The following is a 17,359-nucleotide window of genomic DNA, read 5'->3' as shown; positions in this document are numbered from 1 at the left end:
ACTTTGGAAATAACTGAACAATACTTTTTGAATATGGTAGATTGTTACAAATAAAAGTCTGACATAATACATTGCATAAATATGAAGGTGCATGTAGCATGAATTACTTGGAGCTCAGATTCATTATAGAAATGTTCGGTGTCTGCTTATAATATTTCTGAATTTAGTGTAATTTATATCTAATTTGCAGAGCACCACTTCAGGAATAGAAATAAAGAAGAGGAGGTCAAGTTCTTATAAAATATCAATGGATTTGCTGGAAGATCCAACTTTAAGGCACAGAGCAATGAGTATAGCCAGCATACTCACAAACACAATGGAAGGTACGTTTAAAAAACACAAACAAAACCACAGATGGATGAATTTACTTTGCTTAGAAAGGTGTTGAGTTTATGGTTGTCATTGGGGAGACTAAAAAGAGGGGCAGAGAAGAAATATCCTATTAAAAACAAATGAACATAGTGAAAATTGGATACAGTGAAAATGATAGGAGGAATAGAGAGGAAGAAAAAATTATTCGAAATAGATTAAAGCGTATCTGCTTTACATTGGTCATCCACTTCTGTTAGCCTAGTTATTGTTGTGGGATGGTGTCTGCTCCTAATAATTTGCACAAGATTCCTGTTAACTGGAAAATGTTTGTTTCTTCTAATTAAATATATTCTTGAAAGTAAAAAACATGGATTAAACTAATAGGAAGAAAATGTTAGTGAAATTAACTAACCTAGGTTTGCAATTCCCCAAAATAGTTCGAAAGGTTTACAAAACCTCAGTGAAGTTAATCCAGCCCTATTTTCCTGTTGGTTTTTCTTGTTGTTTTTTTTTTTCATGTAAGTAGGTAATTTAGATTTCTGAATGGATTGAAGAATTGGAGACTGGTTTTGAAACATTTTGGTCTAAGAATGAAAGAACCTTTTCTATTTTTGTTAATTTACTTATTTAATTTAAAAGAGAAACTCAAAAGAAAACAGAAGTTTTTTCAATTAAGATAAATTTAAGCCTGTTTCCTCCAGGTCCCTTTTCTGTTCCTATGCCATCTACACCTGCAACATTAATACCATATTCAAAACCTAACAAGGCTTCTCCAATCTACCTCTTGAACCCATTACCATATTCTTGTTTCGAGAACTGTAGCATCCCCAACTGCTAGTATTGCTACTTGTACCATTGTTTTCCTGATTCAAATATTTTCATTGACTGATTAGAATGACTCAATACCTCATTCACACATCTCATGCCACGCCCTAAAAGGTAAGCCTCAAAGTATGCAAGGCTTAAAAATTTGAATTTAGTTTGCAAATTTCAACCCATAGTTTTCATTGGCCTTTTCCCCACTTTTAAACCTTAAATTGAGATATAAAAATAAAGAGTGTAATCAGTAGATATTTGTCTTCACTTTGTTTTTACACTTTTCTCTTCCTCCAGAACTTGAAGAATCCAGACAAAAATGCCCACCATGCTGGTATAAATTTGCCAACACTTTCTTGATCTGGGACTGTTGGGCTCCTTGGTTAAAAATAAAACATATTGTTAGTTTGATTGTGATGGATCCATTTGTTGATCTTGCTATTACCATCTGCATTGTTTTAAACACGCTGTTTATGGCCATGGAATATTATCCAATGACTAAACAGTTCCACGATGTGCTTTCAGTAGGAAACCTGGTAAGTCTGTCAAAATGTATTGTGATATGTGAATACAACCTCTAATTAAAGTAGAATTCATTTCTGATTTATTTTTTCTTACAAAACAGATTTTAAATTATGATTATAGAGTGAAAAGTGGCTCTAAAAAACATTTTTGAGGTGTACTATATGATTTCCATATGTTTGTATAGGTTACAAGTATTAGCTGTTTGTTAGGATTTACAAAAACTTTTCACTTTCAGTGGACTTTTTACTCCTAAATCAATTTGGCATTTTTGAAAATCCCACATGCCTGGGTGCATGTGTGTGTGTGTTCATTCATCTGCTAGTCTGTTCTGCTAGTCGTAACAGTGAGACAGTTTATCTGTACCCCTTTAAGGGCTAGAAGCTTGGGGCCAGCCAACTGTAGTTACTAAGCAGGCACACCTCAGAGGGATCAGGTGATTCCATTGTATAAGAGCAACAGAGAACTCCAGAGAGGGAGAAGCTGTTCTAAGCAGGGGAGCACTGAAAGAGACTGAAAAGGCAGGCAAAATACTGCAAAACTCTCCAGGCCGGGAGGTTTGAGAGAGACTCTGAGCAAGCCTGAGGCCTTACAGAAGGGACTGTTGCTGGAACCAGAGATTTTTTGTTTTACGACTTTTAAGTTTTTGGCTGGGTTCTGAGGTAAGAGCCTGTAAACTGTTGTTAAAGTACTTTTCCAGGAGGCTCCATTAAAGAGCAAAGCGCTGATGTAAAGCAGACTGTATGGCTTCTCTTTGTGGGGCTACCAAAGGGAACTCAATGTTACCTCATTGACAAGGACACAAAGGTGGGTGTCGCAGAACAATGTCAGGCCACAAGGGGGTGCTCAGGAGACAACTGCCAGGCTGCCCACCCTATAAGCTCAGGGATCTGAAAATCAGTTTGTGTTGTTTCTAGCTCTGACATGAATAAAGGCTCTGCAACCGGAAATTAGTTAACAATTCCATGCATGATGCACGAGGCAGAAGAGAACCTTAATTCATTCTCTCATAGTACTAACAGGAGTGAAAAGAAGTAAAATTTGCTTTGCCTGTTAAAATAAATAGATCTTACTGATTACCCACAAGAGGCCGGTCTAGTAAACAAAAAGGTGTCAATTTTACATAGTCCCTTTAAGAACATTTCCTGATATACCTTGAAGCATTTATTTGACTTCTAGAAGAAGAAGAACCCATGGGCAATTCTGGTCCTATGTGCTATTATGGTTGTTTTTGTTGGTTTTCTAGAATACCCACTTATTGCTGATTTTTAGAGGAAATACTCTGATTTGTGTTCTAACTCTTCTCACTGTGAGAAGCAAATTGGGGCAGCAAACTGCCATTTAGAGCACACACAGATACTCTAATTTGGATTATTTGGATTATTTGAATCTCAAATAGTTTTTGTAAACTGTCAGCATGTCTAGAGCTGCTGAGCATGAACTGAATGTGCATGAACTGAATGTCAAGCCCTTGAACCAAACCAGACAAACCAGCTGTCTCTCCTGCATTTGAAGTAAAATAAGTTTTTCAGAGGTAGTCAGATTGATCCTAAAATACAAGATAAGAATTACATTTGAGGAGAAGGAAAATACTGAGGGCTAACAGCTATCACAGGTTTTCTGTGATTGTCTGTCTGTCCCAAATCCAGGAAAACTGAATCCCAGATATCAGTAATTCACTGAATAGACCCACTAAAAGTAACTGCTAAGTATGAATGATCTAATTGTGAGATGTGCAAAAATAGGTATTCCTTCATACCGTCAGGCTTCCATGTTTACCCGCTCACTTAGCTAAAACTCAGCAATCGCAGGTTTGCTTTCTGAGTTGTATGCTTCTTATTAGGGGGGTGGGAAATCCTGTAATCCATAAATGCTCTAGCTTTCTTCTGCCCATTACTTTTTTTAAAGGTTTTTCATCCCTTTGTGCTAAAACAATGAATAATTAATATCTTGCATTGCACTTGTATATGCCATATATTCTTTGACTTCCTTTTAGCTAAGCCTGTTGCAATTACTTCCACTATATTTAAAAAGATAGGGCTTTGTGTTCCAAAATGCTGATCACCCACAACTTAGTTGAAGTGGAGTTGCAAATTCAGCACTTCTTAAAATTAGAACCCATAACTGTGAGCAGTTTGTTGCTTGTTTCTGTACTCCTCTGGAAATAGTAAGCTGACAGGTTAGACTTCCTTCAAAATTTGAGTTGGTTCCTTCCTGTAGTTGGTCTCCTTTCTTATGTTCCAGTAATGGATTTCATTGACTTTTTATTTTTAAGAATATCTTCTTCTCCGCGTGATTGTCCACACAGAATCCATTCTTTGTGTACATGCACCTCAGGTGCCTAAGATCAGATTATTTTTGACTAATAGGTGCAACCCCAATGGACACTATGTCCGAAGTGCCCTTACATCCCCCCTTCTGCAGATATAAAGGGTGGAGTGGGCTCAATACCTTCCGACTACCCATGGCTTCAAGACAATCCTCGGTAGTGTAGGATTTAGTATAGTTAGCAGTTGTTTCGTTTAATCACATATAAATATTTTATACCTAGCTTACATTTTATTTAGCTTAGGACCCCCTCATCCCATCCCCACCCCCACTAGACAAGGATACTTAAGATCATAGCAGAAACAAGGTCACCGGGATTTATGACCCGTCCATGTGTGATGCTGCAGTGCCTATCAAGAATGGATACTCTCAATGCCTGATGTGGTGTTCTTTCCACGTGTCATTCTTTCTGCAAGTACACCCAGGGAGGTGAGGAATTATAGAATCATAGACTATCAGGGTTGGAAGGGACCTCAGGAGGTCATCTAGTCCAACCCCCTACTCAAAGCAGGACCGATCCCCAATTAAATCATCCCAGCCAGGGCTTTGTCAAGCCTGACCTTAAAAACTTCTAAGGAAGAAGATTCCACCACCTCCCTAGGTAATGCATTCCCGTGTTTCACCACCCTCCTAATGAAAAAGTTTTTCCTAATATCCAACCTAAATCTCCCCCACTGCAACTTGAGACCATTACTCCTTGTTCTGTCATCTGCTACCACTGAGAACAGTCTAGAGCAATCCTCTTTGGAACCCCCTTTCAGGTAGTTGAAAGCAGCTATCAAATCCCCCCTCATTCTTCTCTTCCGTAGACTAAACATCCCCAATTCCCTCAGCCTCTCCTCATAAGTCATGTGTTCCAGTCCCATAATCATTTTTGTTGCCCTCCGCTGGACTCTTTCCAATTTTTCCACATCCTTCTTGTAGTGTGGGACCCAAAACTGGACACAGTACTCCAGATGAGGCCCCACCAGTGTCGAATAGAGGGGAACGATCACGTCCCTCGATCTGCTGGCAATGCCCCTATTTATACATCCCAAAATGCCATTGGCCTTCTTGGCAACTATTGACTCATATCCAGCTTCTCGTCCACTGTAAACCCTAGGTCCTTTTCTGCAGAACTGCTGCCGAGGCATTCGGTCCCTAGTCTGTAGTGGTGCATTGGATTCTTCCGTCCTAAGTGCAGGATTCTGCACTTGTCCTTGTTGAACCTCATCAGATTTCTTTTGGCCCAATCCTCCAATTTGTCTAGGTCCCTCTGTATCCTATCCCTACCCTCCAGCGTATCTACCTCTCCTCCCAGTGTAGTGTCATCTGCAAACTTGCTGAGGGTGCAATCCACACCATCCTCCAGATCATTTATGAAGATATTGAACAAAACCGGCCCCAGGCCCGACCCTTGGGGCACGCCACTTGATACTGGCTGCCAACTAGACATGGAGCCATTGATCACTACCCGTTGAGCCCGACAATCTAGCCAGCTTTCTATCCACCTTATAGTCCATTCACCCAGCCCATACTACTTTAACTTGCTGGCAAGAATACTGTGGGAGACAGTGTCAAAAGCTTTGCTAAAGTCAAGGAACAACATGTCCACTGCTTTCCCTTCATCCACAGAACCAGTTATCTCATCATAGGAGGCAATTAGATTAGTCAGGCATGACCTGCCCTTGGTGAATCCATGCTGACTGTTCCTGATCACTTCCCTCTCCTCTAAGTGCTTCAGAATTGATTCCTTGAGGACCTGCTCCATGATTTTTCCAGGGACTGAGGTTAGGCTAACTGTCCTGTAGTTCCCAGGATCCTCCTTCTTCCCTTTTTTAAAGATGGGCACTACATTAGCCTTTTTCCAGTCGGCCGGGAGCTCCCTCGATCGCCATGAGTTTTCAAAGATAATGGCCAATGGCTCTGCAATCACACCCGCCAACTCCTTTAGCACTCTCGGATGCAACGCATCCGGCCCCATGGACTTGTGCACGTCCAGCTTTTCTAAATAGTCCCGAACCACTTCTTTCTCCACAGAGGGCTGGTCACCTCCTCCCCGTGCTGTGCTGCCCAGTGCAGTAGTATGGGAGCTGACCTTGCCTCTGTCTTCACGAACAAAAAAAGCATTGAGTACGTTAGCTTTTTCCACATCCTCTGTCACTAGGTTGCCTCCCTCATTCAGTAAGGGGCCCACACTATCCTTGACTTTCTTCTTGTTGCTAACATACCTGAAGAAACCCTTCTTGTTACTCTTAACATCTCTTGCTAGCTGCAACTCCAGGTGTGATCTTGCCCATCAGTTCCCTGAGGGAGTCGAAGTCTGCTTTTCTGAAGTCCAGGGTCTGTATTCTGCTGCTTTCCTTTCTTCCTTGTGTCAGGATCCTGAACTTGACCATTTCATGGTCACTGCCTCCCAGGTTCCCATCCACTTTTGCTTCCCCTACTAATTCTAAGAGGAGTCTTGCTGTGGGAGAAATTGATGCAGTCCTCCTCAGACTCAGGCAGGAGGACATGTCCATATGATGTCTGCTGGGTACATATACTGATTTAAACCACAGAGATCATCCAAGTGGGTCTCCAGCAGCATAATAACTTGTTGTTAGCTAGTCATACAGGATTCATTCAGTCATATTAGAGCTCATTCCACCTATGGTAGAGGCAGCATGCCTTTTTGGGGAATGTTTCCATACCTGAAATATGTAGAGCACCTGTGTGGAAATCAGTCTACCATTTACCACTCACTATTACCTTGTACATGTTTTCAGATTGGGTGTCATATGGGATGAAATAGGATTTCTTATACCCACTTCCCATAAAATAGACAACTCTTTGTTAGTTACCAAGAGTGGAATCCACATGGACAATCCCTCAAAGAAGATTGAATGGTTACTTACTGATAGTAACTGGTTCTTTGAAATGTATTGGCCACAAAGATTCTAACCTGCCCTCCTTCTCTGCTACTACAGAGTCCTACTCCTCTGAAATTCTGGATGATGAAGGACCTGGGGTGGGGGTGGGGGAAGGTGGGTAGGAAGGCATAGGTGTGGCCCCAGCAAACACTGCTGGTCAGAAAGAATCTAATCTTGTGCTCATGGGACACATGCAGGTCATGAGTGGAATCTGTGTAGACAACACATCTAAAGAATCACAGTTCTTTCTCAAGGGCTCTACAGATTATGGGTACTGCATCACCTTGTGGGGCCTTGCAGTAGACCCCTCTTCTAGCAGTCTCAGCTAGAGTGCTCTCGCACCCCAACCCCTCCCCTGAACATCCTGACACACGGAGGGCAAGGCCATGTAGTGGGTGGAGTGCCCTCCCCACCTCAGTTTTTTCCAACCACCTGGCAGGACAGATGCAAACCCCTCTTGTCTTTGAAGCCAGAGTCTTGTTTCTACCAAGATAGTTGGAGACAGCTTATAGCAGCGGTTCTCAACCCATTGGGCCGCATGCGGCCCAGCTGTGTGCTAAAGGGCGCCAGTGCAGGGTCTGGGTTCCTAGCTGCCTGATGCAGGGGTCTGGGCTCCTGGCCTGTGGAGTTGGGGTCACCGGCTGGCTCCGGGATTGGGGCTGCCGGCCAGCTGTGCAGGATCAGGGTCTAGGCTGCCACCCAACTGCCCTGCCACTCACCCCCACGTGGCCAGGTCCAGGGTCGGGGCCTCTGCCCAGCCCTGCACAGTAGGGTCCAGAGTCCCTGCCGCTTGACCCACCACCCAGGGCTCCACTCCTGGCCCCACTGTGTGGAGGGGTCTTTGGGCAGGAGGCACTGGTCACAGGGGTTTGTGGGGAAAGGGTTCGTGCAGGGGCATGCTGTGGTTCTCAATCTGCAGCCCAGGTAACATATTGTGGGCCTTATGTTTGGTCCACAGTGATAAATAGGTTAAGAACCACTGGTTTATAGTAAGTCAATAAATAGTTAGGGTGTGTCTCCGATTTCAGGGTGGTGAAAATGAAAAAAAATAAAAAGCCAAGGTTTAAGATGTGCGCTTCCTGCCTGGCTGTGTTCTTGATATCAAATGACTACATGCAGTGCCTGAAGTATCTAGGAGAAGGCCGCTCACCTTCTGGATGTTCAGTCTGCCAGACTTTCATCCCCCAGAGACGATAAGGACACGGAGACTCGTCTGCATCTCTTTCTGCTTAAGGAAGCCCTCAAGGTTGGGCCCTGTGGACCTATTCAGACTTCAGCTCCAACATCTAAAGAGTCAGCCTTGGCTCTGGGGTCCTCCATTGGTTCTGGTCAGCTGAAGGGTTCCAAGAAGCCACAGCACCTATTGGGCCCAGACTCAGTTCCTGTGCTTCCTCAGTCAATCCTTCTGAGCCAATACATGTCCAAACCAAGGGTAGCATGGTTGGATCCAGCCATCCTGGTTCCAGAAGAAAAGTCAAGGACCAGTTCAGCCACCCTCTCCAGTGTTGTACCTCATGCCTCAGAGCAATCTGATCCTGACATAATCCCTGTGGCTGTAGGACCAGGGTCATTTCCGGATCCTGGAGGATGGATGTAAGCAGTGCCTCTGAACTAGGGCCATCAGCACCTTCAGTCCCAGATCCTGCGGCACCAAGGAAAAAGGATAGAAGCAAAACCGCCAGTGTTAGCAATGTCACTTCCTGCTCATAAGAGCTATCGGATCCATTTGATTCTGATAGGGCAACCATGATTTTGAAGCAGAGATCTATTCTACCTTCAGCTACTAAGGTGATGAGCCCACCGATCAGATGATGTCCAATTCTTTAGCTCTGCTGTTGTTTCTTGACCCGGTCTCTGTTTTGTTTCCAGCTACTTCCTCAGTTCCAGAAAGTTCTGTCACTGGCAGTCCACGCTCACCTTTTGGCTCCAGTGCATGCCTCACATTCAGACAGTGCCTAAGAGGAGATGCTCCAGGTCCCTTTCCGGCGCCGAGGACACCGCCGGCACTGCCATCCACACCGGCAAAGCAGCCAGCTCCAGTGAAGCCTTGGCCCCAACGCTGCGCATGGAACCGAAGCTCCCAGCTCCGAGAGAATCTGGCAGGTTTGCAAACTCCTAGCAAAGCTATGGCTCCGAAAAGATCTCCAGCGCCATCTGCTGACTCTTTTCCATATTACGCCTCGGCACCATGCTCATCACAAGCACTGAGGAGAGATCACCCAGGAGTATTCACACAGCTGCCGGACCTCGCTATATCTGACAATCCAGATTCTCCACTTCTCAGACAGGAAGAGTCCCAAGTCTCACCCACTTCTCAATCAACACACTCTTCACGCTTTTCCACAGGGACAGCACCTCCTTTCCTTAGTGATGTCAAGGAGGATGAGGGTGATTATCGAGACTCTTGCCCCACCAACATCAGGGCAATTGACATCAACTTACCAGCCTTACTCTGCTGCAGTTCAGAGCACCCAGCCTTTTCAGCACCATGAACTGACATTCTCCATACCTCCTTAACAACAAAAATTGCCCTACCTATTAACGGTGCACTACTTGAACCTTTGACAGATTTCAGCTTCTAACCCCCCATGCCACCTACATGCAGATAGGCAATATTATATGCACACCAAAGATGCGGAGTTTTTATTTTCATATCCTGCCCCGAATTCCCTCATGGTGAATGCGGGGCAAGAGAAGGGCTGTCAATGCAAATCCTGATCTAGTCATCCTGACCAAGACCAGAGACTTTTAGTTCTGGGCAGAAAATCCTATTCATCTGCTACCCTCCAATTTCAAATTTCTAACTACAACTTATGGCCAAATATGATTATAAAATTATTCTAAACTGGAAGAACTTTGCCAGAATCTGGCAGAGGAAACAAAGGGAACAATTCCTGCCCCTCATTTTAGACGGTCATTTAATAGCCCTCACGGCCCCGCAGGCCTCCCTGGACTCAGCTGCCCGATCCATTGCTACTGTATTAGTAATGTGATGTGCATCATGGTTGCACCTTTCAGGATTCCCTAAGGGGATGCAAAATATGGTCGAGGATCTCCCATTTGAGGGACAAAAATTCTATTCTGAGTGCACAGATAATTCCTTACACTCACAGAGCCACTCTAAAATCCCTCGGTGCATACACGCCACAACCAAAACAAAGATCGGGGAAATATCAGCTCTCTCCATGATCTCACTCTCAGCCATACTACCCACAGCGGCAGTTTGACAACCAGCGCTGTCATCACCGACCTCCCAACAAGTGCAGACATTCTCCTGCATGAGGGACACTGTCCGAACCCCCCTCTAATAAGCAGAAAATTTGAAGGTGTGGTCGAGGTTCCAGAGAGCCTCCTGCCTGCTCCAGTTTCCTCTACCATCTGTAATGCCATCTACACACCGACAATTTGGCATCCTCCTAGCTCCAATTTTACCATCTTGGATGCTCATTACCTTGGACAGATTGGTCCTGGAAATAGTAAAGGAAAATTAATCCATCCCCTTCCTAGCTATACCATCCCACCAACCCCCTACCCCGTCTCTCTTTGGGGACCCCTCTCACGAGCCCATCCTGGAAGGGGAGGTGAGACAACATCTTCAACTGTAAGCCATAGAACCAATCCCTCCACAACACAGAGGACTCGGTTTCTACTCTCACTATTTCCTGGTATAAAAGAAGTCTGGCGGTTAGCGCCCCATCCTAGACCTTCACAGTCTCAACAAGCTTTGTCAAACTATAATGTTTTAAGATGGTCACCCTATCCATCATCATCCCAGCACTGGAACAGAGGGATTGGCTGTCGGCCCTCGACCTAGAGAATGCGTACTATATTGCAGTACACCCTTCTCGCAGATGTTTCCTACGATTCATCGTTGGCCACGATCACTAACAGTACAAAGTACTACCCTTCAGACCATGCACAGTTCCACGAGTTTTTTCCAAAGTATTTGCAGTGGTCAAAGCCTTCCTCTGCAAACAAGGCATCACCATTTTCCCATATCTAGACGATTGCCATCTCAAAGTGATATCCGAGACCGAGCTGCTCTGAGCAGTCCACACTACAATGACCCTCTTTACAAAACTGGTCTTCCTTATCAATTTTGAAAAGTCCACAGTAACCACAGTGCAAATATTGGAATTCATTGGTGCTGAATTCGATGCCAAGTGGGCAAGAGTGTTTTTACCACCTCACAGGTTTACAGCAATAATGCAACTAGTCTCAACCGTCCAAGCATGCCCCCAAATCCCAGCACGTAAATACCTCCAACTTCTGGGATATATGGCTGCAGCTACATTTGTGGTCAAAACATGCGAGGCTGCACATGGAGTGTCTTCCAGGCTGGCTCCATACAGTATATCTTCCTCATAGGCACAGCATGGAAAAACTCCTGTCCATGCCAACCCAGGTCAAGAGCTCACTAATGTGGTGGCCATGCCCCAACAATGTCCGAGCTGGGTCCCTTTTCTTCAACTTCCACCTACCATGATACTTACTACTAATGCCTCCCTCCTCGGCTTTGGAGTGCATCTATGCAAGCACGCTACACAAGGCAGATGGATGCCCACCAAGCCCACCTTACACTTCAACCTCCTGGAACTGAGGGTGGTCTTCAATGCCTGCCAACATTTCCTACCACTCCTCAGAAACCGGACTGTTTTGAGTAATTCCTGACAACCTTGCTTGCTTGTATTACATCAACAGGCAAGGAGGTGCCGGGTCCCATTCCCTACGCTCAGAAGTGATCAAGCTATGGAATTGGTGGTGTTGTAGATACATCTCCATCTCTGCTGAGTATCTCCCTGCATATCAGAACATGATAGAGGATATGCTAAGCAGAACCTTCTTGCACGAGCATGAATGGCAGCGTGACATGAGAGCACTCTGACCCATCTTCCACAATGGGGTCACCCCACATAGACCTTTTCACCACTCACAAGAACACCCACTGTCCTTAATTTTGTTCCGGAGCAGGCCTGAGACACGATTCACTTTGGGATGCATTCCTCATGAACTGGAATGCACCACTTCTCTACCTCTTCCCTCCCTTTCCCCCCTGGTTCAGAGTCTTATGCAAGATATAGGAAGATCAAGCTCTGGTTATTCTAATAGCACTGACATGGCCACTACAAGTCTGGTACATGTACCTGCTTCGCATGACACTCTCTCAGCCTATAAACCTTCCCCCAGCATCGTGGCTCCTCTCTCAGGACAGGGGACGCATTCACCATCCCAACCTGAAGATGCTTCACCTGAAAGCTTGGCTCCTTCGTGACTCCAGGATCTGAGAAGAACATGTACAGATTCCGTAAAACATACCTTGATAAAAAGCAGGCGTGATTTTACCAGACGTACCTATTTCCACAAGTGGAACTGGTTCCAACTTTGGTGTACCGACAGACAGGTCAATGCAGCCTTCATTCAAACAGCATGGATTGGCTTTTAGTTCTCTTAGAGTGCACCTGGCTGCAGTTACCGAATTCCTGAGGGATATTCAGTATTTGCGCACACCCTTGTCAAACGTTTTCTTAAGGGTGTTCGAAACCTGTACCCTGACATATGTCCCCCCCCACCCCATCCTGGGACCCCAGCCTAGTCCTCTGCTCTTTGACTAGACCTCCATTTGAGCCAATGGCAACCTGCTCACTCCTTCATCTAGCAATGAAAACGGCCTTCCTTGTCACCATTACATCGGCATGACACATGGGAGAAATATCAGCCCTTATGGCATATCCACCATATATAATGTTTTATAGGGACAAAGTGACCCTCCGTCCGCACCCAAAATTCCTGCCTAGGGTTATAACGTCCTTCCATCTAAACGAGCTTATACACCTTCCCTCCTTCTTTCCCAAACCACACAACAATTACCAAGAAGCAGCTCTCCACACCTAAGATGTGAGACATGTGTTGTTGTTCTACTTGGATAGAATCAAACCATTAAGGAACTCGCCATGCTTGTTCATATCCATTCCCAAACTCTTTAAAGGCTCTGCTCTATCTAAACAACACCTCTCTAAATGGATTTCACAGTGCATACATCTGTTTTATGAACTTCACAGTAAGCAACTACTTGCTTCTATCTGGGGACACTCCACATGAGTGCTCTCAACCTCCCTTGCGTTCCTCAATAATGTTTCCATAATAGATACATGCAGGACTGCCACATGGACATCCTCTGATACATTTGCCCAACATTATGCTATCTTGCAGGATTCCTTGACGGACACCATTCTCGGACATATGGTCCTATCCTCAGTGATACCAGCCACTCCGAAGCCGCAACCTTCCAGCTAGGGGCACTACTTTATAGTCACCTACAGTGGAGCACCCATGTAGAAGAAGAGTGAGTTACTCACCTTGTACAGTAACTGAGGTTCTTCGAGATGTGTGTCCCCATGGGTGCTCCGCTACCTGCCCTCCTCCCCTGTGCTTTGGAGCATAATGTTTGGACTGTATGGCAGTTTGGGCTGTATGTCCAATGGTTGGACTGCACAGTGCTATTTATGCTACCCGCGCACAGTGTGGGGGAGGAAAGGTGCGCATGTGCGGTCCAACAGGCACCGCTATTGCAGATTTCTGACTCCAGACACAAAGGCGCTACTGCACCTACAGTGAAGCACCCATGGCGGGACACATCTCGAAGAACCTCAGTTACTGCACAAGGTGAGTAACCCTCTCTTCCCTTCTCTGTCCAAGTCCTTGCTGGTTTGCTCCTGGCCAGGTGTCAACAATGTGTCCATGGTAAAAATTTTGAGGTCCGTGGTAATTTCTCAAAAAAGTGAATGACATGACTGCCCCCCACCACCACAGTGTCCGTCACCAAGTACAGTAATTTTGTCAAGTGTCCGTTGCGCAACATGGTGGTGCTGACCCCCTGCTCCTGGCTTTGCGGTGGAAGGAACTGAGTTGGGGAGGGCACTCTATCCCTTATGTAGCCTCGCCCTCACTACATCATGATGCTGAGGAGAGGAGTGGAGGTGCAAGAACACTTTAGCTGACACTGCTAAAATAGATGCAGTACCCATTAGCAGGAATATGCAGGGCCATCTCAAAGAACTCCAGTTACAAGTAAGTACCCTTCATTTACTGTATGGTAAATATCTATTCTCTACAAATTATGTTAGATGTGGCTTAGCAGAACATTCCTACATCTGGCACTGTGCAATGTAGTCCACAATCAGTAATTAAGAATCGTTGGGGTGAAACAGATCTTTGTCAAAATTTTGCCTCAAATAGATATTCAATCAAATTTTGGTCAGAATTCTCATCTTCTGCTTTGACTGAATAATTTTTCAAACGTACCTACTTAGGCTAAATATTTGAATCCCGGCTCCCTCTTACATCCAGTTGCTATAGTTTTCCAGCCTGCATGGAAAAGAAGGAGAAAGGTAAAAGGTTGGCTCTACTGCCTTTGAGCCTGCCCATTTAACTTCAGCTGTTGCTTCTCTTCTTCTAGCATTATAATTGCCAATTCATGTCAGGCTCTTTCAATTTCTGCTCCTTTACTATCCAATATCAGACCCTCTCAATCAGCAGTGAACTCAAAAACTCTGAAAAAGGTTTAAGTTGTTCCTGCGGACTGTAACAAAAGTTATTATCTATTAAAATTTTTATGTCTCAATAGCTCATCTCAAATCCTTACTTTAGCAATCAGTATTTTAAAATTATACTTTAATCACTATCAAAAAATATTAGAAAAGAGGGAGATATCAATGTAATGCCTGACTTTTATTAATTCACTGGGGCCAGAATATAAGCAAAATAATATTTGTATTAAGGTCTTTAACCTTCGTAGTTTGTACTAGTCAACTTCAGTTATTAAAAACAAAAATACTTTTTTCTTTTCAAAATTGATTGAAACTTTCCTGAATAGGTTTACATAGATTTTCTTTATAAAGAGTGAGGACAAGACTTTAACTAATTAGGGGTTTACTAAAATTCCTGTGTACCTTTGTAATGGAAACAATGAATATTCTATCCGTGCTCTGTTTTTGGTAACAGGCTAACTTCAGCCCTTGTGTAACTCCACCAACGTTAATGGAGTTATACTAGGGATTAGTTTGATCCAGGATATTCTTGCATTTTCTGCAAGTTTTTTTAATTACTGACACCTTGCTGTAATAAAGATATCACTTATTGTTCAATCTTTGTTTTTGTTTCTAATTTTACTTGTTTTACAGCTATGTAACACTAACAAAATACATTTTCGTTTAGGTTTTTACCGGGATCTTCACAGGAGAAATGGTTCTCAAGTTAATTGCCATGGATCCTTATTATTATTTCCAAGTAGGCTGGAATATTTTTGATGGGTTTATTGTTACCCTTAGTTTGGTGGAGCTTTTTCTTTCAAATGTGGATGGACTATCAGTTCTCCGATCATTCAGATTGGTAAATATATTCGTAAACAATGTACAGTTAGAATTAATACATCATGTTTATAATTCAAATTTTTTATGCTTACATAAGTTTATCAGCATTTTCACTGCACATGTAATTTCTCTTAAGAGTCAAAAGATGCACCTCTCTAGGTACAGGTCTACCAAAAGTTATTTACCTTATTATTGCAAAGTAATTAATATATGTAATTTTATGGTTCAAAAACAGTTAAACAGTAATTCAAATGGAGGCAATGGTAATTACAGAGTAATTTGCATTAACATGAATGTATAATAACTTCGTTACTGTGCAATTCACTCTTGTCACCATTATAGCTCACTGATAGAAAATGTATATATTTAGTGTGTGTTGGGCAAAAATGTAAATAAGACAAGTTAGAGGGAGAAATTACTTACAAACCTTATTTATCTTCATGTTATACTGTTATGACAAAGGAATAGAACTCTTCTTTTCAAATATTTGATTTATGTCCAATGACTAAAATTACAAAACGTTTATATTAAATATTTAAGAAACTGACTTTCATCAGTAGTGAAGTTTAGCTGTGTATTTTAAGGAAGAAATATTTCATTTTTAGAATAGCAATTGAGTAGCTGAGGCATTACTGTCTTAGGCTCTTTTTTCTATCTGACTTAACATGATTTTTTGTAGTTGAGAATAAAAATTGATTTAATCAAATATTTTTATTAAATTTTGCTGGATGAGGGATTAGATGTTACAAGGGTCTCTCGTTTATGTTTTTTCCTCAGATCTACAAATACTGTCTGTTTTTTGTATTTAGCTTTTCATTCCAGACTTATCCCCATGAAGATCTTTTCTACATTGTTTGAAGAATATTCTTCTAATCAACATTTTTTTTATCTTAAGTGTTTTGGGGAAATTTACCTTAAAAGGTCTCTGCCTTAGTCTGTTAGTGTTATGCATTCTGTTTCCTCTCCACCCTTTTCCCTGTATGATGCTAATATCCTGTCATGCTCAATATTCACTAGCCCTATAGGTTATATTAGTGGGGTATTCCACTTGCTGTGTCAAGCTGGACAGTGGAAGGATGTATGACTTCAGGTTCTGCCACAGACAGGGTGATGAAGGGTCAGTTGTAAATCTGTAGAACTTTGTGGACTTTCATAAGACCTGATTGTGAGTGAGTTATGGAACTTGGAGGATCATCCCTAGGGGGTGCGGTAATTTAATAGTAAATTAATAGAAACCACAAAGATAAAACATTAAGATTTTTTACATTAAGGGACTACTCATAGTATATGGTCTGAAGTACGTTTCTACAGCTCTGTTGTAATTAGTACTAATGATGCTTCTTTATTGTTTTCCAGTTGCGAATTTTCAAGTTGGCAAAATCTTGGCCCACACTAAATAAACTGATAAAGATTATTGGTAACTCAGTGGGGGCTTTGGGAAATTTGACCTTGGTGCTGGCCATCATTGTCTTCATTTTTGCTGTGGTTGGTATGCAGCTGTTTGGTAAAAGCTACAAGGAATATGTCTGCAAGATCTCCGATAAGTGTGTACTTCCACGCTGGCACATGCATGACTTCTTCCACTCTTTCTTGATTGTATTCCGAGTGCTGTGTGGAGAATGGATAGAGACTATGTGGGACTGTATGGAGGTTGCCGGCCAAGCCATGTGCCTTATCGTTTTCATGATGGTCATGGTGATTGGAAATCTAGTGGTATGTAACCAAAACATTTCAGGGGATGGAACACCCATTATGGTTACTGGATCCGTTCTGTATATTTTTTGTTGACAGCTATTCTTTTCCATATTGATTCTTATACTGCGCTAATCATCATAGTATCTGAGCTCCTTCCAGTAGTGCATTCAGTAATGTGACCAACATATGTTACGTGTGTGTTGTCTCATCCTGTTCCCAATGGAGAAATGTGTGCAGTGAAATGTGGGGGGGGGGTTGTTTTGTTCTGTTTTTTTAAAAATTTTTAATATAGTGTAACATTATATATGTTTGTATGTGTGTGCACGTTTGTGTGTATATATATATATATATATATATATATATATATATATATACATACAAATATTGTTATGTATTTGTTATAGAAGGCAAGGTCAAAAAATGTGC

At 42.9% G+C, this 17,359-nt stretch overlaps 2 protein-coding genes across 2 annotated transcripts in view; one reads left to right on the top strand and one right to left on the bottom strand.

Annotated features, from left to right (window-relative positions):
* Positions 1-17,359, bottom strand: part of LOC140895607 (uncharacterized) — a 169,581-nt gene that overhangs the window by 14,779 nt on the left and 137,443 nt on the right. The gene's annotated exons all lie outside the window — the stretch shown is intronic.
* The window catches only part of LOC140895608 (sodium channel protein type 2 subunit alpha-like), a 204,534-nt gene that overhangs the window by 106,138 nt on the left and 81,037 nt on the right, over positions 1-17,359 (top strand). The window contains exons 13-16 of the mRNA XM_073305731.1: positions 191-323; positions 1,426-1,664; positions 15,084-15,257; positions 16,595-16,951. Of these exons, the coding sequence (XP_073161832.1) occupies positions 191-323; positions 1,426-1,664; positions 15,084-15,257; positions 16,595-16,951 (903 nt within the window). The remainder of the gene's footprint in view (positions 1-190; positions 324-1,425; positions 1,665-15,083; positions 15,258-16,594; positions 16,952-17,359) is intronic.

The sequence above is a fragment of the Lepidochelys kempii genome, chromosome 11, assembly GCF_965140265.1.
Source record: "Lepidochelys kempii isolate rLepKem1 chromosome 11, rLepKem1.hap2, whole genome shotgun sequence".
Taxonomy (NCBI): domain Eukaryota; kingdom Metazoa; phylum Chordata; order Testudines; family Cheloniidae; genus Lepidochelys; species Lepidochelys kempii.
The sequence above is the reverse complement of the archived record's forward strand: the minus strand, read 5'-3'. Positions and strand labels throughout refer to the sequence as shown.